At 34.6% G+C, this 26,713-nt stretch overlaps 1 protein-coding gene across 2 annotated transcripts in view; it reads left to right on the top strand.

Annotated features, from left to right (window-relative positions):
- The window catches only part of CNTN6 (contactin 6), a 292,999-nt gene that overhangs the window by 195,559 nt on the left and 70,727 nt on the right, over positions 1–26,713 (top strand). For both annotated transcript variants that reach the window (XM_036079841.2, XM_036079849.2), the window contains exons 7-10: positions 537–639; positions 20,420–20,604; positions 24,226–24,362; positions 25,864–25,993. In XM_036079841.2, coding sequence (XP_035935734.1) covers positions 537–639; positions 20,420–20,604; positions 24,226–24,362; positions 25,864–25,993 — 555 coding nt within the window. The remainder of the gene's footprint in view (positions 1–536; positions 640–20,419; positions 20,605–24,225; positions 24,363–25,863; positions 25,994–26,713) is intronic.

The raw sequence follows: 26,713 nt of genomic DNA, 5'->3' as shown, positions 1-26,713 counted from the left end.
GTGAACTGACATGAGAATATTTATGTCTTTATCCCAGTTATTGTTATTACTTTATAGGTTTTGTTGCAGAAAAACTGTTATTTTGTATAAAGAGAACTCCTACAGTGTTAACTGAAAATTTCCTTATTCCTGAACAGATCTGGCCCCAAGAGTTCTGTGAAGGGGTGATAGATCTGGATATCTCTAGAGAAGAAACATTCTTGATAATTCAGAAATATTTTAGAATTGAGGTGCATTCATTTCTTAATTGAAAGACAAATTCTTTGTAAGATTCTAACATGGAATATAGGGAAATTTGGGTTGCCTCTATTCTGATACTTTGATATATCTTAGATATTTCTTTTTTAAGCAAGAAGGGAATGAACTAATTCCTTAAGTAGCATCATGTAGTTTCTTTGCCCTCTATCACTCTTTAAAGTATATGAAAATGTTTTTAATTGAAGGACAAAATAATCGGATTTTGGTTAATGAAGCATTTACTTCACAGAAAACTTCTATTCTCCAGAAATGCTGCTAGCTCTTTTGATATTTAACAGGTGTGATGGGGGAATATGAACCAAAGATTGAAGTGCGTTTTCCTGAAACTATACAAGCTGCAAAGGATTCATCTGTAAAACTGGAATGCTTTGCCCTTGGAAAGTAAGGTTTTTTGTTTTGTTTTGTTTTGTTTCTGGTTGTTTAATTTTTTTTTAAACCTTTTTGTTATTCAAACATTGCTCTAAGGTAAATTACCAAATAGATTTCAAATGCTGGGCAAAAGTGGAACTTTCTGATTGGAATTTTAAACAAACATGCCTAATACTCTGAAAATGATTGGGACTGCAATTCTCCCCTAAATGTGCTCATATTTCCTGTAGTTTGAGCATAATGAGTCCCATTTGGGCAGCATCTTGTAGAGGAATATGTGTACTTGTATAAGATGGTGAACAAGTCACTAAATCTGCAACATATCCTTCACTCCATCTTATCCTACATCCAGAAATATATTGCCTGGAGTGTCTTCTTGCTTAATTAATCAGCAATTCTTGTAAATGAAAAAAACCTGCACTGCAGGTTTCCAAAATAAGACTAATTAAAGGCCATTGTTCATAGTGGTCATTAGAATTGAGCGAAACCTGCCCTGGAAGTGGAGGCACTTTGTTTTACTCAGATAAGTGTTTATCAGCCAACAGGTTTGGAATGCTTTTAAGCGGGCCAAATATTTGCATTTTGGCATAGAATATCCAGACATCTCTTTGCCTTTTGGCGATATTCAGACTTCATTTTTATGCCTCTAAATACTAGTACCCAAGTAACAAGGGGATAGATAGACTAGATCTGCTGTTTTTAAACAATATGCAAATGAATTACCTGGGGACATGGTTAAATTGGGATTCTGTAGGTGTGAGGTGAGGCTTGATTTCTCCATTTCTAACATGCCTCCAGGTAATGATGATTCTTATTTTCTATAAAACATATTTTGAATAGTAAGAGACTTGACCCTATCAAATTTGAGGGTTTACCTCTAAATACAGTCTCTTCCCAAAGTGGTCATCACATTTAGAAAAAGTAATTTATGTTCCAAAACATCAAAAACATTTTTAAAAGTTTCCATTTTGTTATTAAGTAAATATGAAGGGGAAGAGCTTGGTTCTTGTCTCAAGTAGTCGAAGAATGAATCTCACAAAGGAGCGTGAGTAAAGCGAGAGTTTTATTAAGCAAGGATACATAAAAAAAAAAGAAAAAGCTCTTAGGAGTGTGTGTGTGGGGGCGTCCCAACAGGGTTGCCACTGAGGGCTTTTAGGGTTGGTCTCATATTGAAAGCTAACCAGGGAACTTAAATCTTTTTAATTTCTCTACTGACAGCACCTTTGTGTAAGCAGACTAGCCATAGCATCTTTAATGGCTTACTTCTTTTCATGGCCTATTTATTCTTTGTTGGTCACAGGTGACTGTCATAAAAAAAGCCCTTTCTCCCCTCCCCACCCCCCCATGAGGGCAGGGTGGTAGGGTGTGTTCCCTTTTCTCTGGTTCCTTACACCTCCACATTTCGGGGATTTCTGTGAACCTGATCATGTAGCCCCCTACTTATCTCTCCATACCTAGCCCCACCTGTCCCTTTCTCAAATATACTGAGCAATCCAAATAATGCTGGTTACTAAATCTCTTTAAGTTTCTTTCTATATATGAAATTTTGTAGATCTTTAAATTAAATTCTCGAGTTATTCATTTTTCAGGTATTTAAGAGACCATATTTTATTTTTATACGGTATTGGTTCCATAGTGTTTGTCCAATAAATAATTACTGACTGATTAAATCATGCTTAAGAAAGTGACAAATGGGGACTTTCTGTCACAGCCTTTTAAGATATGATGAACTTTCAACATTTTCAAGCTTTCTCCGAAATTAAAGTTTATAAAAAAACATAAAATGTCAGCAAAATACTTTGAGAATTAGACAATTTACTTAAAAAGACCAATGAAAGATAACATCTGAAAAGAATATTTATAGATGATTCTATCATATTTGGCATCAGGAAATATGGATTCCTGTAATTGAAAAAATACTCTTACATAATAAATAACTGAAAATTATTGAGCCTCGTTCTCAAGAATCTCACGTAAATAAAATTCATTTGTTAAACATTTATAAGTAAGAGGTTAGATTTTACATATATATATTCTATCTACGTATAATCCTTATAATTATTCAGGGTATATCATATTTTCATTATATATGAGAATAGTGAGGCTCAGACTGAATAAGTAACCTGTTCAATTTCAAGCTCCTGTTAAGAGTGCAAGGGCAATTCAAAACTAGTCCCACCTGATTTTAAGTTCTGAACTTAGAAACTTTTAAATAAATGATTAAGCTAACTGCTCGTGAAACCAGTGAAGACAGATTCAATTCACAATAGTCTCAAGAGTTGTCTATTAGCAAACATGCTTCTTAACCTCTATGAATTTCCATATACTCATCCAAAAGGAGTTATAATGATACCTGCCTTTTATGTTTATTTTGAAGTATGGAGTGGATAATACATGTAAAAAACATTTAGCACTGAGCGTGGCATTTAGGCAATGAACATTGAATTATTCTGAACCCAAAATGCAAATTCTATTTATCTTTTTGTCTAACCAGTGTTTGAGTTAGTGGGGATGATGGAACTAGAAATAGGTATCTCAGAAGGTCTACAAATTCTCATCTCTACAGTTCATTCCTTTTCTCTCTGTCTCCTACTGATGGCAGTATAAGAGAGAGCAACAAAGAGGGTCAGTTCTGGAGTAGAAAAGAGGAGGGGACAAGGAGAAAACTTAGTTGATTGTTATAGGCTTTGAATTGCTCACATATCAGATTTCCTAATTTTATTTACGTTTATGTTTTATTTCTTAAAAATTCAAACCTACAGAAATGTTGAAAGAGAAATACCTGGACAATTATGTCAATTATATATGTCCTTCATCTGAACCAACTAAGTATAAGTCTTTGCCACATTCCCTTCTCTCTCTTTGTCCTTTGCTCACTCTCTCTGTCTCCCTGTCTCTGTCTTCTCCTCTCACCACACACACCCATACCCATATCCACACACATGCCGTGCATTAAAACAGTGGGTGATAAGTTATAACTTGGCCTGCATTTTTGAGAGGTATATGCCACTCAAAATACTGCTAAAGATCCACACTCCATTTTCAGCTCAGCTTGCTATGAGATGGAGGAGTGGAGGAAAGGAAAAAGGTAGAGTCAGGAAATGTTGACCATCCCACTTAGAGTTCACCGTTTGACTTCACTCTTGATGGGTACATGCTGTAAGAATTCATTGGAAGTAAACGGAAGGAGAGGATTGATAATCCAAACAGGGGAACCAAAAAGCCTTAGAATATATGAGGAAAATTGTTGAAAATTCTCAAATGGAATGATTTAAAAATAAATGAAATCATCTCTTTTGGATGGAAACAATCAACACATTAAAACCTGACAACTGGTAAAACTGCATATGGTAAAATTTATTATCTTAAAAACATGTGGGAGTACCTAAGCTTCTGATATAATTTGTACTAGCAATATTTGACTCAGGAAAATTTGAGTTGGAAAAATAATAGTTAAAAAAAAAAACTCTCTTGAAACGTTAAATCTCATGGGTATGTCCAAAAAAACTGATGGATAAATTATACATTGTTAAGTTTATACATAAAAGATTTGTTGCACATGAAATAAAATGAAGAAAAATGGAAAATGATGAGAATTACTTCACAGAAAATTGCCAAGGAAACAATTGATTTAATGGAACATACTCCATAAGATTTTACGTGACAAAATCAGTCAATGTTGAGATTATGTTTATTAAATTATGTCATTAATATGGGATTAAAATTCCTTATAGTTAAAATGGAAAGTCCAAAGCATCCACTGGGTCAAAGTGATAGTGTTAAAATATCCTGTGTAAGAAACACATTATTTTGTGTAATTGCAGTGGAGATACATTTCGCATTTCTTCAGATGGACAAAATGTATGTGAAAATGTTTTGTGTACTTTGGAGAATATTATACATTTGTGAGCTACTAACAAAAAGAGTTTTTATATATGCTTGCCAGCGGTTTTCAGAGAACAAATTGCATTGCATTTGAATACTGCAAACATACTGAAAATGCTTTTTTAGTCCACTATAAAATTTGATGCTTACCAAATACTATACCAACTTTTTAAATTTGCACAATTAATAAACATAAAAAACAACACATTCTCTCCAAGATTAATTATATGATAGGTATAAAATAATCTGAAAGTGTTAAAAATCAAACCTCTTGCTTTATAAATTATAAACCTATATTTGCAGTGTTTTTATAAACTCTACTAAAGTGTTTTTATAAATTCTACTAAAAGATAATTATGGATCATATTCTCCAATATCTCTTCATGATTATATTGCCATGCTGCATTTGGGCTTAGTAATTTTTTTTTTCCAAATATAGGAACTACTTGTATAAATCAATTTAAATCTCCTTGTTCCCTTTCTGAGGTGCCACACTTCTTTGTAAGATATTCGATAAACACAAAACTGAGCACAGAGGAATGAAATCAAAGTTCTCTTTCTTATTAACAATGTTTCTAAACACTCTTGTTAAATAACTAATGAATACTTTTTATGCTATAAACTATATATTCATTAAGCAAGGGTTTATATATTTTGATAAGAGATAAATAGAGAAAGGGAAGGAGGAAAAGGGAGGGAGGAAGGGAGGATAGAAATCAGTAGGTGAATAGGTGGATATAAGGGAGAAAAAAAAAAAGATAGGTCAGTGCTACATCTCATTCTTAAGTTTTTCATTTTCAGGACCTAAGACAGTTCCTAAAATACTGACTGGTTTTCATTAAATGTTTGTGGAATGCAGCACATACATACTTGCATAATTAGGTAATATAGGTAATATTCCCCTTTTTCCTGTGGAATATTCCTTCTCTTGAATGTGTAGCTTTTTTTGGCACTTGCATCATGCCTGGTGTTCTCTTATGATTTGGTAGTTGCAATTAATTTTGGAAACTTCCCAACCATCATTACTTCCACTATTTCCTCTATTCATTTTTTTCTTTGTTCTCCTTCTGGTATTTCTAATAGACACCTGTTGCACCATTTATAGTTTCCTATAGTTCTTGGATATTCTGGGTTTGTGGTTTTGTTTGTTTGGTTGGTTTTCATTCTTTTTTTTTTTTTTTTTTCTCTTTGCATGTTGGTTGGGAAGCTTCTACTGATATTTCTTCCAGTTCAGTTCACTTATTCTTTCCTCAGCCGTGTTCAGTCCACTGGTAAGCCTATCAAGGAATTCTCATTTGTATTACAATGGTTTTATTTCTAGGGTTTCCTTTTGATCATTTCTTACAACTTCTTTTTCTCTGCTTACATTAATCATGTGTTTTCATATGTTGTCTGGGTTTTTTGTTTTGTTTTGTTTTGTTTTTGTTTTTGTTTTCCATTAGAGTCCTTAGCACATTAATCATAGTAGTTTAAATTTCCAGTCTGGTAATCCCAGAATATTTGCCTTATGTGAGTGTGGTTTCAGTGCTTGCTTTGTCTCTGCAGACTGCTTATTAACATGCTTTGTATTGTTGTTGTTGTTCTTGTTGTTGTTGAATCCATTGATGAGGTTTATCAGTTAAAAGGAATTGAGGTTACTGGATTTATGTGTGAGGTTTTATGTTTATCTAGCAAGGAGCGAAGTTGTGTTTACTGTTTGCCGCTTTTGTTTACTGTAGCTGTGAAGTCAGAGGCTAACATTTTCTCTATTGTCTTTGTTTGTGTCTCCCCTGTTGTCTTTGGGTTTCCCTAGAGATCCTTTCTCGTGTAGAGTTTGAGTCTATGGTTCTTCAGCTATAATCCCCTGCTATTATGCAGGATCCCTGTTGATGATATGAAAGTCCTTGCTTGCTAATTCTATCATCCTTGTAATTTATGAATCTGTTTCTGTTGACTTCTTTTTCTCCTAGTCATGATTCTCATTTTTATGCGTTTTAGATTATCTGGTAATTTTAGATCGAATTTTAAACATAACGAATGTTACATTGTTATATGCCAGGTTGTGGTATATTTATTTAAAATATTGGATTTTATTGACAGGATTTAAGTTACTATAAATCTGCTTGATCTTTCTATGGCTTATTATTAAGCTTCTGTAGACTAGATATAGACTTTAGTCTAAGGCTAGTTAACTAGTAAGATGCATCCCCCTATTGAAGCTCCAAATGTTTACAAAATCTCTTTTCTAATAGCTCAGAGGAACTCAACAGTCTTATAGCCCTGTTTAGCTCAGAAGATTGTTCTATGCCCACTCTCATGTGACACTTATGCGCTTCCTTTTCATAATCTCATCCTCTCTGATACTCTGCTCTGCACTCCCAGTCACTTACCCTTGTGTGTCTCCTCAACTCAGTGAAACATTAATGTCCTATATAGATTCACCTTCCTTATTCTCTCCTCTGGAAAGTGCCCACCTGTATGTAGAAAACCAGGATACCAAAGTCTTGCTTCATGTATTTCCCCTCCTTCAGGGATCACAGTTTTATGCCATGCATTATTGTATTTCTGGAATCAGGTTTGTTTCCCATGTAATTGTCCAGTTTTTCATTTGTTGCCAACAGGAGGGTAAGTGTAGTCCCAGTGATTTGAACACAGTTAGAAGCCAGGTATTATTATTAATGCTAATTTTGAAGGTGGATACAGTGAAGTTTAGAGAAATTAACTGACTAAATCAACATAAATTGTAGATCTAGAATTCAAATCTAAATCTCACTGATTCTGACTTCAAAATTCACACTCATAGCCATTTGATATTTACATCAAATTATCTTTTAGGGGTGCCTGGGTGGCTCAGTCATTAAGCGTATGCCTTCGGCTTGGGTCATGGTCTCAGGGTCCTGGGATTGAGCCCCACATTGGGCTCCCTGCTTGGTGGGAAGCCTGCTTCTCCCTCTCCCACTCCCCTGCTTGTGTTCCTTCTCGCTATGTCTCTATCTGTCAAATAAATAAATAAAATCTTCAAAAAAAATTATCTTTTAATATATGAATTCATTCCCTGTGTGTAGAGGCAGTTAGCCCCAATTCTATAAAAGTTTTCCTAAAAAAAGGCTTGAAAATTTTCAGTAAAATGTTTAAAAGATTTTATCTGGGGAATGGAATTATAGACATCTTTCCCATTTAGAGTCTCTGTAATTACTAACAATTCAGCAACAGTAAGTTTTATTTTACATATTAAAAATCTAAAAAAATTCAAAAGTTAACCTTTTTAAAATCCAGGCAGTTTTTTTAATGAGAAGCAATAAGTGTTTCCAAAAATCGATCAGGGCCATTGAGGACCATACCCCTCACAGCTTTGTATGAGATGATGGCAATATCTACCATTTACAAAAATCTGGGATAGATGATTAGAGACAGAACAGAAAGCGTAGTTTCAGTCACAGCAACTCACGTGGTCGGCTGCTACATTAGGCAGGCAAGGAGTCTAGAGAGTGAAGTGTAGGGAAAGCTGACTAGAATGTTTGCTCGCAGAATTTAACCATCTTAGACCACCATAAACTAGCGTGAGTATAGAATAATGAAGACAAAACTTCAGATACCCGCTTGAACCTTAATTGCTATGACTTTGGGGATATGAAACTCACTTTCTGTGTTGGGGTTTCAGCGCTGACATGATCACAGCTTTCAACTCCCGGCTTTTCTCATTTGTTTAACATGGCAGACTCTTAATTATCTAAGCTGCAAATTAACTGTATTGTAAAACACCCTGAGAAGCCCTGTGTATAGGTGCTGTGCAAATGTAGTGTGACTGACTGATAGATCTTAGTGTCTCCTGTTAGGAAAATATAGGCCTTTGCTCTTAGTGAAGAAATTAAACTGATATCCCTCATAACTCTTCTACTGCTCTTATAAACAACCACACATATTTTCCTTCTTCTTCTTTTTTCTTTAACCATAATTTAGTAATTTTGCTGTTAGTGCTCAGAAATGTAAATAAAATTCGTAGCAGCACTGAATGTTCTATGTGTTCAGGAGCCTTCATACAGGACTGTATGTATTCACATATATCTTATTTATTTTTTTCTAATTTATGAAGGAAAAGATACCTAGCTTGGCTATTAATTTCAAGCAATAAATGTGAAGTTTCACCAAGATGTTTTTAGGTATTGCAGAACTCTCAGATGAAGAGAAGCTATCTAATATTCACTTTTTTTTTCTTACACATATGGACATCATTTCAGATTATGCCACAAAAAAGGTCACTGTGGTATCGCAGGACAGCAATAGTATTTTCAAATCAAACCAAATGCATTCAGATCTTTTAGGCCTTTAACAATTAGCTTTAAACGAAATCAAAGAGGTATCTTAAACTTTTCCTATTTGGATGTCTTGTAAGTAATTTGGCTTTTTTTTTTTTTTCTCATTGAATTGAGTATCTGGATAGCAGAATATTTTTCTATGTATAGTTTTTTTCCCATTTGCCCCACACTGGAACGTAATCTTTAGGTGCTTGCTAATTGTTTTATGTGTTATCAGGATACTATGTTGCTTGGCATAAACTGGTAAATTCTAAGGTAAACTCCATAGAATACCCCCCTCTGTTGACCGTGCATGCAAATCTGAGAACTGACAAATATTCAAACCAATCGTTGAGAAATTGAAAACATTAATCCTCAACAAACACACATACACATGCACTCCCCCTAGGACTGAATGACTTACTAGTGAATTCACTAACATTTCAAGGCAACATTGTGTTCTGGAAAGAGCATAGACTTTGAATTCAAAAAGATCAGTATTTAAATATTAAATTTTTCTGTCAATAGCTGGGCTACTTATCTGTAAAACAAAGGCAAAATTTGATAGGTGATGGATGATAGATAGGTAGATAGTTATATAGATACATAGAGTAGAATTGTTGTAAGGACTGGAAATACTATTAAACTTACCTACTTACCTACCAAAGTATCTGGCCCGTAAAAGACAATCAATAAATATTAACAATTTTTTTAATTATGGTCATTGTCAGCACTGCTTTAACTGAGGAGGTAAAAAGGAACACAAAGGAAGGGGACAAGGGATCTCTGTGTTACATTTTTGTGCTAACACAATCCTCAAGGACTTGCTCAGAATAATGGATTTACTATTTCAAAATTCTGTGGTTAATAATGTGTATAAGGATTACTGTCATCCCCTCACTCACTCATTTGGCAAATTGAACACAAGTATTTATTAACTCAGCAAATATGCTTAGAATACCTCATTCAATCATTAATTCCTTTATTCCTTCACTTATTTAGTCAGCCAGTCAGAAGGAGTTCTCCAAGCGGCAGACACCAAACTAGGCGCTGCGGAAATAAAGATTATATATAGGCCTTGGGGAGTTTGCAGGCTACTGAAAATAGGATGGATGCAACAACACATGATAACACATTTTTCTTGGGATCTACTCTTTCCTTACAAACTTTCCGTGAAGGAAGATTCAAGGATACTCACTCTGGGAGATTTACTGATTATCTTTTCCTCAGGCTGCCCTTTGTTAAATTGAGATTAGAAGGGGTCACTCTCAATTCCTTTGGCAGAGCTAATTCTAGGCTATTATTTAAGGGGTCCTTTGTATCTCTGAGAAATAGGAGAGTCTTGCTTCTCTTTTTCTCCTTCCACCAATACTTTCTTTTAATTAATAGACTTTTTAATAACAGTTTTAGAACAGAAAAAATAAGCAGATAGAACAGTGAAATCCCATATAACCCCACACATATTCCCCTATTACTAACATTTTACATTAAGATGGTGCATTTTTTTTTTAAAGATTTTATTTATTTATTTGACAGAGAGAGACACAGCGAGATAGGGAACACAAGCAGAGGGAGTGGGAGAGGGAGAAGCAGGCTTCCCGCCGAGCAGGGAGCCTGATGCGGGGCTCGATCCCAGGACCCTGGGATCATGACCTGAGCCGAAGGCAGACGCTTAACGACTGAGCCACCCAGGTGCCCCAAGATGGTACATTTGTTTTAATTAATGAACCAATGTTTTTACTAGAGTCCATACTTCAAATTTCCTTGGTTTTTGTCTAACGTCCTTATTTTATTTTTTATTATTTATTTATTCCAGGATCCCCTCTAGGCTCTTCTTGCCTGTAACAGTGTTTTCAACTTTCCTTGTTTACAATGACCTTGACAGTTTTGAGGAGTGCTGGTCAATGTCATTGTAGGATCACCCTCTGTTGGAATTTTTCTAATATTTTCCTCATATTTAGATTGAGGTTATGGGTTTGGGGGAAGAAGCACACAAAGGCAAAGTGCCATTTCACCACATCATATCAAGGTTACTACTCTATCAAAATGATTTATGACTCCTGATGTTGGCCCTTCATCACTCGGCTGAAGTACTTTTTGTCAAGATGCTCCTCTGTAAAATTACTGATTTTTCTCTCTTTCCATATTGATTCTTTGGAAGGAGGTTAGTATGCACCCTCCTCACTTAATGAAGGGAGTTATGCTTCACCTCTTTAAGGTACTGAATCCTTATAATTTATTTGGCATTTCTCTGCAGGAGAGATTTGTCATTTGCCCCTCCCCATTTATTTATTTATTTATATCAGTATTGATTAGTGGATATTTATTTTATACTTTGGGTTATAATCCAATACTACTATATTTGTTGTGCTGTTCACATTGTTTCTACATATTATTTTGTAAAATGTTTTTTTAAAAAATCTTAAAACCATAAATGGTGAATGTATCTGCTGGTCCTTAAACAGTCTTCTTTACCTTCATTTGTGATGACAGGGGGACATTTGAATGTATGTTTTCAGCTGGCCTCCTACTTATTTTCCTTTTATTTTGTTTCCATTTTTTGTCGCCATGAATGATGATGTAATGAATACTCTTGTGGCTGATTTTACCCATGCCCATGAGAACTTCCTCAGTATATTTTTAGAAAGTTGGAATTATTGGGTAAAAGGAATCTAAAAAGCTAAGTTTTCTGAAATGTGTTGCCAAATTCTCCTCAAGAATGCTTGTAAAGGGGCCACTTTCACAGATCAGGGACCCAGCCTACAAATTGGGCCTCTTTGATTTTACGTGCATACTCTGAATCCAGTGTCAAACATTCCTTTCATTTTTTTTCCAAAGCCATAAATTGGAGTTTAACAGTGCTGTTTCTAATTAGTTTCTAAAAGGAAACTAATTTAAAGGCTCTAAAAATCATCCAAGAAGAATATATATGCTTCTGGAAGCAACTCATCCTTCCTGTCCCAGTCTATCACCACCTTTCTCAGGAGACCTACATTTCTTACTTTTTAAATAATTGACAATTGTATGAGAGAGATTTCAAATCCAAGGTGGTACTGAGCTGAAGGAAAAGAAGTTACTTGCTTCCTTTTTTCCAGCTGACCTTGAAACCCATCTCTAGATCCTTTATCAGAATCTGGAGGCATCTCAGTATGTTAAAAAACAAGATAAAGCAACTCTATCCTTTCATCTTCTGAACCTTGGACAAAATGAACTCTATCCACTAGTTGTAAAACACATTAGTTCATTAGATGAAGAATATATTTCTCAGCACATCCTAATACATCCTAATAGGATAACTCATTTTATATCTGATTAGTTCATGTAGGAGCAGCAAAGCATGATGGTTTAGAGCTCACTCTCTATGAAAAGACAGACTTTAGTTCAAATACTTTTTTGTTTTAAGTTCACAGTGTGATATTGGGCATGTTATCCAGCCTTTCCTAGACCCAGTCTCCTTATCTACAAAATATCTATAACAGTAATCCTGTGTCTCATAGTATTGTTACATGGTTTTACTGAGGCACTTAACACAGTGCTCAATACATATTAGATATATTAATGATAGAATGATTAAATATTAGCATACTATATGTAATATTTCCTTTACTTGTTTACCTGAAAGCATATGGTTATGAGCAGAGCTAACATCAAGACCTATAAATCTGATGGAACACAGACCTCCAGAACCTCACATACCTTAACCAAATTATCATTTTCTTTACTTTAGAGCAGTGTAATGTTCATGTGATTGGAGAGGTATTTATTTAGGGTTAATATTATGTATTGATAAAACACTATGGACAAGCTGTTAATTAACTGCTAAATGCAGTGTCATTTACACCTTGGAATGGCAGTCTCCAGTTTATGGTTCATGTGCAAATTAGTGCTTATTTTACCTTAGTTAAAAGGAGTAGAAAATGGCAATAACATTCTTAGGGAGTCTTTAGATAATAGGGTCTTCTTGTCCTGTGTGATAATAATCATGGTAATAAGGAAATTTAGCAAACCTTATTTTTGGTTCAAACTTTCTATTTCACCATGGGTTCTCACTCCTATTTCCTTATTTGATCCTCTCAAGAAGCCTTTTTGAACCCATCGTTATCTCTAGTTATAAAGAGAAAGCTGAGGCTCAGAGAAATTGGGCAATTTGCATTCAATCATACAGAGACCTGCCTGTGTCCTTTTACCCTACTTACAAGCACCATTCTGCTACCATTGCTATTATGACTGAACCATTTGTAGCTTCTCAATTGGCTGCAGCAACTGTAGTGACAAATATACCAGATTAATACATGCGCACAGTAAATTTTTTCCCTGAGAGAAACCTGGTGTAGATACTGACCGGTAGAACAGGATCATGACTACATTTAGATCACTCAGAAAAAAAAAAAAATGTTTTCCCTTTTCCATAACAGTGAGATTGCTCTTCTGCAGAACTCATGAATGTATCCACGTTGTATCCCCATAGGACAATCTTACATTCCAAGCTCTTTGCATGAATATTTCAAGTTGGGGAAATGAAAGCAGCTAGCCGAACAGTCTCAAAATTTAACAAAGGCACTCTTTGCTGGTTTTGTTATTCTGCTTCACTGTCTTTGATTAAAAATGGCCACTGACAGGATTTTCTGAAATGAGGTTCAAGTTAAGAATAATCCCAAATATGAGCATCTTAGGAAACTGGTTCTCTGTAGCAGTTTCTAGTTAAAAACTTAGTATGGCCTGGATTTAAGCTGTGGATAATGAGGTTTAAGAAATCCAAGGGAGATATATAAGCTTTCTCAAATAGCACTAGTAATGAAAATTCTATTTATGGGCTAATAGTATAGAATTGAAGCACAGTTTCTACTAGAGTGTGAAGAGCTTTAATTTAACTTCCAATTCAGGTTGGAACTAGGCCAGATGGTTAACAAATGTATACTCTGTCTCCAGATAAAATTAATAGGATGCTCACTCCATAAAAGCATAATGACGAGAGAAAATAGAGTAAAAGTCCTTATTTATGGCAATGCTTATTTAAGAAGCATGAAACCAGGGGGGTGGAGGAACAAAGAAAAAGAGAGAAAACTTTGCTGTTATTATCTGGTAGTATTTCACAACTGTGAGGACCCACATTCCAGGAAAACTTGATTTAACAAATAGTAACAAAATCAGAAAAAGGTTTTTGCAAAGCTCCTTTTGAAATGCAAGGCTCCTGAGCGCATCTCCTATGGTCTGAGGAAACTTTGAATAAGAAAGTTGCTTTGGATTGGTTTTCTTTATTGAGATTTATATCCAAGCTCTATTCTACATCGTATTTGGGAAGACAGAAAAAGGGGGGGGAGGTGTAGGGAGGAATTGGAGCTAAAAGCGAAATATTACCAGAAATGGCTGATATTTGCAGTTAGGACCATTTATTTTAATGATAGCACCATTTATTTTGACTTCCCTTCTAAAACAGCACAGTTTCAAGAGATTTCTCAAGAGATTTAACAATAATCTCCATTCTGAAGAACGCTCGAAGATCCCCCTTGCTCCATGACATTCTTCATGTGTTAATATATTAACTCTGCATTTTCGATAGACCACTTATTTTAAACTAGAATGAGCTGCCAGCAAATATTGCATCACTATCATCATCAGCATGGCCGAACTAGGTAGATCCTAAAAAGAATGCTGCAGCCCCAGTAGAAGTAGTCTACTGGTGTTTATAATTGAATGGGTGGTAACTCAAAGAACTGGAAGGTCAATCACAAGAAATTAGCCTGTACTGGAACTCTAAGTGGAGGAGACTTGGCAGGTAATAACTTAGCAGAAATTACCTGTCTAAACGTGAATACCATTCCAAAAAGGTAATTAGAACTGTTCACAGCTGCCAGCTGAGTATTTAACTCAGTTGACGTATGGAAGCCATCTGTCACAATGCCTGGTACATAGTAAGCACTCAATTAATGATTATTAATATTCATAAAAATGCTCAGGTGTGTTACATAGGATTTTTCTTTTCTCTTCGGAGAACTCTGTATAATTCCTTTCCTCCCTACCACCATGGTCCTAGATGATTAGCCAGGTTGAAAAACAAAGATACCTCACAGCAGAACATGTAGTATCTCACCTGAGAGAGCTCTGCTGTCATGATGAGGAACTGAGCATGACCACTATGATCAGGGGTAATATCATCTTAGCAGTCAATATGTAAAGCAGGGAGAAGCAAGAAATTTACTTCTAGAGACATATCGGGATGTTTGTGTACCCATTTCATTCACAGTGTAGAGATCTAATTTTAATTGACAAATGATTCATAAATCAATTTATGTTGAACGCATAATCATATAGAGTCCTTAACAGAGAACAGAAAACAAATAAATATCAGCTAGGATTTTTGCTTTTGAAATAATAACAATAACATAATAATGATTTTAAATTATTTTATTAATTTATCATTAACACTCCAAGGTAGTATTTAATGGGTGCTAGACAGCATGTTGCACATGGATTGTATCATTTAATCCTCACAATAATCCTGTGAATTATGTACTATTATTAATCCTTGTTCTATAAATGAGAAAATTCATGCTTATAAAGGTGGAACAAAATATAGCTGATGAGAGCTATGTTCTGCTCTGTAAAGCATAAATAGTATTCTGATAGTTTTATTATTGTAATTATAATTATTATTTACATAGGATGGCATGCCTTAGAAAAATGAACTTGCATTTAAAAACTAAAGCTGATTGGGGCACCTGGGTGGATCAGCCTGTTGACTCTTGGTTTTGGCTCAGGTCATGATCTCATGGGTCATAGGATGGAGCCCCACATCAGGCTCCACCCTCAGCAGGGAGTCTGCTTGAAGATACTCTCCCTCTGCCCCTCCCCCCACTCATGTACTTGCTCTCTCTCTCTCAAATAAATAAATAAAAATCTTTAAAAACTAAAGCTCATTACTAAAATAATTTCATCTTTTGTAGATTCCAGTTCTTCCCACCCACTGTCCATTTGGGATGCCTTCAGAAAAGACAGAGGGTGTGAAATCTAAAGCAGTTCATTTAGTATCTTCATAAGAAGTTTCAGGACAAAATGGAAAGTTTTCATTAAAATGCATATGCATTTTTATGTAATCTGTGTTTTGCATTTATTCTGTCTGTATATATCACATTACCAGTGATAATCAGGAGGATCATGCATTCATATTTAGCAGTGACATAACAAATCTGAAAAAAAATCTCAGCATTTAATTAGTAACTGTGAATTCTTATAAAACTGCTTGATTTGTCTCCTATTAGTAATTTGAACATCAAATGCAGTCACAAAATACATTTGATAAGACTTCTATTTTTTTTTAACTTTCAAAATGTTTGAGTGATTTTTTTTGATAGTTTATTTGCCCTGAAAATTCTAGTATATGGAGTACAAAATGTAATATCCAGAGGGAATCCACCATATTGTATAATTCAATCACATAGATAGCATTTAGACCCAGACATTCAGAACTATTTGTCAAGTCCTTTTTTTTGGTGAGAGGATTGGTTTGAAAGCAGCGGGAAAACAACTCAAACAAGCTTAAGTCAAAAAAGAAAAAGAAAAGGATGTATGGACTTACAGAAATGTTCAAGAGAGATTGGGGGTGGTGGGCATCAGGCATGACTTGGTCTAGGCATGTGAAGAATTCCAGGTGTCTTTCCTTTGTGTTAACTTTGGCTTTCAAAGATACTCCATTTGGTGGAAAATTGTTGCCTAGAAGTTCCAAGTTTCTATTACACTGTCTGAGCAAACCACAGTGAAGAAAGATTCTCCCTTCAACAGTTCTTCCAAATGTAGTCCCAGAATTGAGTGTAGTTATTTCTTATAGGTTGCCTTGGTTCCCATAGTTGACAAATCACAGTGACTATAGTGCACCTTCTTCAAATGGCAAGCTCTGAATCTTGTGCTCTCTCCTGAAGCCTGAGGTGTAGTCTTCCCAATTCAAATCAGATGACGTATGGCCAAATCAGATGAGGTAAAGATAGGAAGCATTGTTTTTTTTAAAAGGAAAATCAAAATACAGACAAAAAACAAACAAACAAACATGGGTCCGCTGAAGATTGAGAATTCAGTACTCTAATTCTTATACCCTTCTTCAAAATTGAAAGTTCTTATGTTAGAAGCCAGTACACTGAGTGTTATAACCTTCTTCATAATTAAATGGTTTATGGAAGAAGACTTATCACTCCAACGCCAAATGAGGTAAGAAAAAAAAAAAATCTAGAGGGTGTTCTTTTTTAATTGAGAAACTTAATTGTCTCTGTTCAGCCTTGTGTCTTTTCAACATTTCTTGCCTTTTGCTGTTATTCTGGTGTAATTTAGACCTTGTATTCCACAGTCATGGCTTTCCACAAGGATTCTACTGCTCAGTTTTGCTCTGGTATTCCACTGATGTTTAATACCACAGAATACCATTTCTGTCTGTCTAATGGCTCCATGAACATACCATACTGAGAATTATTTAAGGGTTCCTTACAGTTGATATTGTAATTAAAGTAGAAAAAGGGCCAGAGCATATTGGGAATTCTAAGGAATGGGTTTTCCAAGAAGCAGACCTTGAAAGGGTAATTTTTTGCAAGTGATTTGATAGAAGAGTTCTTACAAACAACCCGTAAGAGAATGGAGAAGTGGGACAGGGACTGGAGAGCAGCCAAGCAGAGTATGGCATCATGCAAAATTCAACAGAATTTAAATTTGCCTCAGTCCTGTAGGGGAGCTCTGGAGAGAGTGCAGATCACACCCTAGAGGTGTCCCACCATCAGCGGCAAGGAGCTGGACTATTTGTACCACAGCACCCAGTCAGTTGTTGATTAAGAAGAGCTGCCCTCACGGTGTGTATGTGCCTAGCTGCTTTCACCTCTTTCTTTGTGAAGGTAAAGTTAGCTACAGCAGCTTGACGGTAGTTGTCAACAAAGAGATACAGATACTAACTGTCCAGGGTAATAGCACTTCAGAATCTGGGGTGGCTAAGGGATCAGAAGGCACATAGGTAGAGAGAGAACTGACATCTGCTGCTGCATTACTTCTACTGGAAAGGTATATCTCTATACCTCTGTATCTCTATAGGATATACCATTCATCCATTTAGGGAAAAAAGCTTATCCAGAAATACTTCAATGTTATCACTGAGTTCTTCTGGGGAAAGTCAGAATAGTTGGGACGGGTGGGACTTGTTCTTTCTCCCCCCACTTAATTTAGACACTTAAAATGGACATCTACGCTTATAAGACCACAAATACTAAAGCTATCAGAAGATTATCTTATAATAGCTGTGGAGTCTGTATTGCCTTGTGATTCAGTACATAGCTTTTGAGGCAAGGAAACTTGGAAATAGATCCTAGCCCTTCTACCTTTACTTGTAGGAAAAGCAAATGAAATTATCTGTGCATGTTGTACACACATATAATACGGAGCACATAGTTTTTGTTTAATATGCAGTAGTTTTTTCTTGTGATATTATTACAATTATTATTATTAAATGTCAGACTGACTCAGATTTAGATCTTTATTGATGTTAAAAATTGACTTGTCTTCATAATCAAAATAAAGAACTTTGATATAACTATGGGAAATATACTCAGTCTTTACTGATTTTTTTTTTTTGTCTGAATCCTTTAGGTTAAAAGCTTTTTTTTAGTTGGTTACTTTGCATGTGTTTGTCATAAATCTCAGAGATACACTGTCATAAAAAACAACAAAGGATCATGAATGTAGACAAGTATCAGAGCCTCTATTTTTCTCTTTGTAAATAAATTTTCTTAGAAATTTTTATTACACAGGTAATGCATGCTTTTGTAGGAAAATAATGGAAAATAGAGATAAGCAGAAAGAATAAAATTAAAGGCATTAATATTCTTACTCCTCACAGATAATAACTCTTACTATCTTCACATATGCACAATATATATATTTTAAAAATCTGGATGATAGGGATATACTATGAAATTCACCAACTTGGTGAAGATCTTTCTATGTGAATAAATTTTCTTCTAAAACTTCATTTTTATTTATAGTTTTGTATTCCGTAATATGAACTAATAAGAAAACCAGTTATCTGAGGTTAATTGTTGGCAGGAATATGCCATTCTACTAAAATGTCAACCTAAATTTGTGGTAAGTGGCAAGGCTTTTTAAAAGGACAAAAACTAAAGTTTATCATAATAATTATTTTATTTTGTGTTTAACAAAATTCAAGTTACATTTGTAACTATATACTAATTCTGAGAAAAATAGACAAATCACACAGTGGTTGGAGGATATGTTTTCTGACAAATATATGTGAGCATATGTATGACTCTCTGTATTGTGTATATCTTTGATTCGCACAAAAGGATCATCATTATTTGCCAATAAAAAATTCCTTGGACTTCATCAGTTTTGCTTTATTTGAAGCCTCTACTGAGTCACCATCACCAATATTCTGCAGTTTACTGCTCAAACTCCACAGATCGTTGTCAACCACTTTGCATTTGACTGGATAGTTCCTGCATTATTTTTGTTGACTTGAAAAAATCCTGTATCTTTGACAAAGTTTACAATCTGGCTTTGCAAAATGATTTACTTTTATTATTATTATTAATTTAAAATATATTTAGAATAGAAATATTTAAATCATCTGGAAATCTATAAGGGAGTGAAGAATGTCTTGACAGTAGGAAAGGAAAGATGTTAATGTAAATAGATTGGGGATTGTTATTACAAATGATTGGTTTATTAGGAAATACTCTCCTGCTGTAACTTTAAATATAGCCTGCATTTCTTTATATCTGTAGAAGCAAGGTCTTTCTCACCATGAATTTCTAAATTCATCCCTTATTGTTTGCACTTAGATTCAGATATTTTAAATATATTTTTGCTATTTTAAAAGATATTCATATTAGACTAAAGGTATTAGATATAAAAATTAAGCTAAACCTATAAATAAAGGAACTCCACAAATTCTAACAGGAATAGGGTACAAAATAAAACTATCTTTTATAGGGTTTTGTTGTTATCTTTGTTTTAGATAAGGAATAAATGAGTACATTCTTTTGAAAGTCATGGAACCTATACTCCCAGTTATATAGGTCTGTTATATAGTACTTGTCCCCCTTGATAATCTAGATCACCCATCACATATGTCTTCAGTTATCTGTTAGTACCAATTTAACTATAGAGGAATCTGTGTTTTTGTCTTAGAGTCTATAAATATAGAAAAAGCTGGTCTACTCCTAAATGCCACATGCTTACAAAGAATTTCCTGACCACCATATTTACATTGATATAATCTTGTTCCTATTTCTGCACCCTATTTCCTTTGTTTCATTTACTGCAATTTACAAATGTATTATTTTTTATTATTTATTTAGTGTATGTTTCTCCACTGGTCTTTAAGCAACCTGAGGGCAGAAAACATGTCTATTTTATTCATCGATTTATTCCCTGATTATAGCACCATGACTTGCCATGGCAGGCTTAATAAAATGTTATAAATTGCTGGATGAGTGAATGGTGAATGATTGCATGATCTGAAAACTAGTCACAATATAATAGATTGAAAATATTTCCTTGAGAATTATTCTTAAGGACATTCTTATTTTATCCTGCTGTTATAAAGACTAAATCGTCTTCTATTCTAATGAGGTATAACTGTTTAGTCCAGTCCCTGATATTAGTTGGAGGAGGTTGGATGGAAACCCGTTGCCAGGGAAAGTCAAGTACAGCAAATCCCAAGCTATTCTTGAAATCCCGAACTTTCAACAGGAAGATGAAGGCTTCTATGAGTGCATTGCAGGCAACCTTCGAGGAAGAAATCTTGCAAAGGGTCAACTCATTTTCTATGGTAAGCTAATAGAATTTCAGAAAGTACATGAAATATTTGGTAATATCCTTCATAGTAAGTAGTGAAAGTCATTAGCATGTTGTGGAAGTGTCATAGGAGAAATAAAGAAGACACATGTCTAGTTAGGATGCTTAATACAGTGATGGACAGGTGGGAATGACATTTTTAAAATATAGCTTTAATTCCATCATGGTCTTTGCATGCTATTGTTTATTATAATTGCCTTGAAAGTATCAGCAGTGTCACATTAAAGCTATAAAAGTTTAAAACACAAAGTACCAATATATTTCCCACAAAACATGCGGCAATAGCCCATGACAATCTTAATTATAATTCTAAGTAGAATTCACAAAAGAAGGAGAAAATGACAGGAGAAACATAATACTGAATGGTAGTTTTCAGTATCTGTTTCTATTTTCCAGATTTTATCCTATTCATATGTAGATAATAGAAAAATAAAGTCATTACTTCACTTAAAATATATGTTTGTCTCAATTACCAGAATCTCAAATGAAAGCATATATTATATAAAAATTGTCTTCATGTCTTCTTTTATCCAGGCCAAAATACACACTTGCATAAAATTTTCTTCTTTTTTTACATCAAACAAACCATAAAATACACCCCAGAATTACCAGAATGTTTGGTGCTTTTAAGATATTCTTAACTTCTTTGTTAAATTTAATATATCCATACTGGAGAACTTTTTAAGACCGTATTTATACAAGACCAAAAATACTTTTCTATGTAACATGTTTCTGTGTGACATGTTTACAATCAATGATAAAGTAATTGGAGAAAATATATATTTTTTTCATAACTGGAAAAGTCTATGGTATTGTAATTACCTCATAGGAATGGCAATTGAGTATCCTGTGGGGAGAACATATTGTGCCTTTGTTATATTATTTTCCATTTCCTTTAGAATTTCCTAATTTAAACTTGAATGAAAAGTACTATTTTATATATAGAATATGATATCCTGCTGATTATTCCTCTACAGTTGTAGCTATATATATATATACACACACACATATATATGTACGTATTTTTAAAGAACAGTCTTTCGAATCTAGCATCCATTGTAAATAAAATAGTAAGGATGTGACTGGAAGTATTTTAGTGGCACCAAAGTATTAAAGGCTTTGGCTTGTTTTTAATAGATACTTAATTTTTCTATTAAATAGGCAAAGGTATATCTAAATGATTATCAGAAACTGAGAGTATCTTTAAACTAGAAATCAATAATAAAGTGCCTTCTCCCACAACTCTACAGAAACTGTTAACTTACACAATGGATTTTACAAATATTAATTCATGTAATTGGTAACAATAATAAGAGGTAGGAATACATGTCATTAGCCATTTAATGAGTCCAAATGGCCTTTGTGGAGTAATAATGAATAATTGGTCAATAAGACAAATATTATGCTTCTTGCTCACCTATTAATTTATTTGTCATTGCGCTCCCAAAGGAGCAATTAATTGACTCAATTACCTGAGAATTGCAATAAGACCTGAAATTTTTAAGAAAAGAATCAGTTTTATTATATTGCTCTGTTTAAGTTATAATTCGGAACCCTATCCCTCTATATTGTGTCTTGATAACCTCCAAAATAAATCTTTAAAGTATTAATATCATTATAGAAATGAAACATATTCAGAGAAGTTAAGTGACTTTCCACAACCCTTCAATGGGGAAAAAAATAAAATCTAAAATCCATGCCCATATAGTTGACCTGAAATCCTAAGTCCTTTCTTTCAAGCATTTACTAAGTAGATGAAGATTTAAAACTTTGGTCTTCAGAATCCAAAACATCCAAAGAATTTACATATTAAATAAATAAATGTGTTTTAAAGTTATAATTACTGTATTAAACAACAACCCATATATATTTCAAACTTTTATAAGTTATATGAATTTTATGGATGAATTCCTTCTCCCAGGTCAAACATATGTTAAGACAATTTCTAAACAATCATCTACAAATTATAAAATTTTGTTAATATTCAGAAACATGGTTCAATTTCACCCACACATCCACTTCTTCTTAGTCTTACCTTGATTTGTCCCTTAAACCTGTGATGAGCATGTTCTGTAACTGGAAGTCGTCCTGATTTCCACAGATGGTAATCCCAGGCTTAGTTTTTACTACAGTGAGACATCATGATTCCTTCTTCTCAGTGGCCAGCTCCCTAAAGGAACTTTTATCTTAGTGGAAGCAAATGTTGCAGTGGGAAAACCCGGGAAGTCGGCTGTACTTGTAGAACGTTTCAAAGACTCTCAGTCCCACTTCTTACTTCAGCCACTGCTACAGTGAGCAGCTCTATGTTTTGTAGGTATAACCTGACAAAGTCTCATCTCAGGTGCGACACGAAGTCCATCTTGTTTCCCCCTCCAGGTTTCTTTGTTCTTAAGAGCCTACTCAGTGCTTAAGCACACACAACCTGGATGTGCTAATACATACTGCCTATACCACCCTTGAACGAGTGTGGACAGGAGCCAGTGAACAAATGCTTCCTCTTCCTTTCCCTGGGTAGGCAGTTGTAAAGACCCCTTAGAGCTTCACAGAAGCTCTAAGTGGCCCATCTTGGTGGCCAACTCAATAACTGATCCCTGCATTGCCTCTTTCCTTCCCTGGTGACTATTCCTTTTCCTGACACCTTACCTGTGGGCTGGCATTCCCAAACAGACAACCTGAACACAACCCCTTGACTTAGGCTCTGCTTTCAGGGTTCAAATTTTGGCTTCTCTATTTTTTAACTATGTCTTCTTGAGCTGGTTACCTAACATCTCTGCAAAAATCCTCTACAAATAATTGGAGGGAGAATTAACTGCAATTAGACATATAAAACATCTAACCTGTAATAGCCTGCAGTTCTAAAGGAAATTTCATCTACTCTTACATATCTGAGGACAGTCCTGAATAAAAGAGAGGGATTAAATGACACAGCTTAGCAGCCCCGTATCATCTTTATGGAAGAAATATTAGTTTTAAAACATTTAATTTATACCCCACCTGTTTCTGTCAATGGTAGTAAGGATAATACCACCTTATACCTAAATAGCACTTTAGTATAAATGCCTCAGTACTCATTGCCTGTCAAAGGTTTTATCTAGGGTAAAAAAAAAAAATTGGACTGTAATCCTACTAAAATGTGAGAAGGCTCATATTTGAATTGTAATTATGTCTGATATAGATATACTTATTTTTAGAACAGTTCAGACCAAATATAATCAAGGGTCTTTTGCCCACAGTGGGTTCAGATTTGGTATACATTCTCTAACTTGACCTATATACTAATATTTACCATGAAATTATTCTCTGGCCTTGTTTTGCATTTGGATCTTTTTCCACACCTCCCAAGTTGCCATAAAGGTACATCAAAATGACAAGTGGCAAATACTTATCTTATGCCAAAGGACCACTGATATTTATATCAAGATTTCCGTTGCTCCACATTGAGGCTTCTGCATTTCCCTTCCCCCAAATCATGTGTTTGCAGCACTGTTGGACCCAGTAGGCCTTGTCCTTCTGCTTTGTATAGACCTTGGAATTTTGCACAATATTTTGGATAATTGACTTGCCAAGTAGTTGTTCTTGTCTATTTTTGAAACAGCCCCACCAGAATGGGAACAAAAAATCCAAAATACATACCTGTCTATCTATGACAGTTTGTTTTGGGAATGCAAAGCTAGTGGAAAGCCAAATCCTTGGTACACCTGGTTAAAGAATGGTGAACGCCTCAATCCAGAGGTAAGTATCTATGTTGATATTAAAAGTTCACCTATTCTCCTAGGGAAATTTTGTTACTACTACCAACAAATGTTTATGGAATGCTTAGTAGGTGTTAGGATATGTAGTATACTCTTCATATATACTAATTTATATAATACTTAAATAAACTCAAAGTAGCTATTAATATTATCCCCATTTTTCAAATGAGAAAAAATAAGGATAGAGAAGACAACTTGCATAAGGTCACACACTAGTCTGCGATAGATCCACATTCACATATCATCAGCATCATCATCATCATCATCATCGTCATCATAATTAACATCCGCCGAACTCTTGTATGCTCCAGGTCCTATGTAAATATTTTTCCATGCGTTATCTTATTGTATCCTCATGACAATTTTATAAGGAAGATGCTCACATTATTTCTTCTATAGATGATGAAAATTGGTTTCAGAGAGGTTAAGTCACTTGTCCAAAGTCACACAGTAGATAGTGAATGTTAGAATTTCTAAACGTAGTCTGATTCCAGGATCCAAGCTCTTAAACATTATCTAGTATCTTGCTTTTCTGAAAACTAATGACTCTAAACCCATAGGAAGTGGAGAATTGAGGCAGTTATCCACATTTTTCAGTCTAAATTATACTTTTGTTCTACAGTATACTGAAAATGAGACAGATTTTTTTTCATCAAATCATCCAAATAATTGTTAATTCTCCCTTTTACTTTGCACTTGTAGGCACAGCTAGGGACACAAGGAACATCTGGTGTTTAGAAGCTGAATATAATGCTGTTCTTTGTTTTGGTTTTAGTGGAATTTTCTTCCTGAATACCTTTTGCATAGAGCATTTTCTGTTTCCTCCAGCCTACTTTTATTATCTTTAAAGGATGGTAATAAGTATATTGAAATATTTTTTAAAATTATATTTGCTCTATTAAACTATTTCATTATGTGCACTCAAAATTGTATTTCTATATTCCAAATGGGACTCTGTAACAGATTTTGGCCGTTTAAGCATACTATGGCAGGCTGCAGAAAAGAATTTAGCTTCTCCAACTTATGACTCAATTAGAACATTATCAAGTCATCACATTTCAAGTCTTTTGGAGACCTTAGGATGGAAAGCCAAAGGAATTTCAACCATTATATTCATGTCTAATGTTATTATTAACCATATTTTCTGGAATAATCGGAATGGTACAATCTTCCAAATTATTTTATATACCATATAACAGAACAGTAATATACACTCTATGCAGACAATGCCAATTTTCAAAGAAATGAGATAACATAAAATATACTAACCATTAAAATTATATGAAGGATGTTTCTTTTTTTAACTTCAAAAAGCTGCTCAGAATCTTGCAGGATATTAAGTTTCATCTTCATAAACATCAGTTCTCATACACCAAAATATCCCATCTTGTAGATAAGCACAAATGTTTAATAATGTATTCTGGTTAAGAAAATGCCTACATTAACATACTAGCACTTTTACATGATTTTTCTTTTATTAGGAAAGAATTCAAATAGAAAATGGGACACTTATCATAACTATGCTGAATGTGTCAGATTCTGGTGTCTACCAGTGTGCTGCAGAAAACAAATATCAGATAATTTATGCAAATGCAGAATTGAGAGTATTAGGTAAGTCATTCATTTATAACCAAAAAATTCAAAATGACATTTTAGCAAGCTATGATTATACATAATATGAATTCAATTTTTTCTGTAAATTAGAGATTGCTTTACCTTGAAATAATGGGAAATGTCTAAATTAACTTAAAAAAAATGCGGGGTGGTAATTATTATTCTACTTGAGCAGTACATTAGGGCTTCCAGAGAAGCCCACTGTTGGGTGCATCCAAACCAGAAAAAGTCTCCTCCAAAGCTGATCCTAGCACATGATGTTTTGAGTACAATTCAAAATTATCCATTAGAAATGTTTTCATCTGGGGCACCTGGGTGGCTCAGCTGGTTAAGTGTCTGCCTTCGGCTCAGCTCATGATCCTGGGGTCCTGGGATCCAGGCCCGACGTCGGGCTCCCTGCTTGCAGGGAGTCTGCTTCTCCCTTTCCTCCCTGCTCATGCTCTCTCTCTCTCTCTCTCTTAAGTTTAAAAAAAAAAAAAGTTTTCATCTGCCAATTAAAAAAAAATCTCAATTTATAATGTTTAAGCAGGTATTTATTTTCTCTTAACAAGAAGTTCAGGGGTGGTAGCTGAGCCATGGGACTGTGATTGATGATGTTATTCTTTATACTTTCCCCTCATGCTTATAGCCTTGAGGGGATGACTGCTATAGCTACAGAAATAAAGTCCCTACTTAAGGGAGAAGGGGAAGGTAGGGACAAAAGTGACCAAATCTATC

The sequence above is a fragment of the Halichoerus grypus genome, chromosome 1, assembly GCF_964656455.1.
Source record: "Halichoerus grypus chromosome 1, mHalGry1.hap1.1, whole genome shotgun sequence".
NCBI classification, from domain to species: domain Eukaryota; kingdom Metazoa; phylum Chordata; class Mammalia; order Carnivora; family Phocidae; genus Halichoerus; species Halichoerus grypus.
Note: the sequence above shows the minus strand (reverse complement) of the source record. Positions and strands in the feature narration are given on the sequence as shown.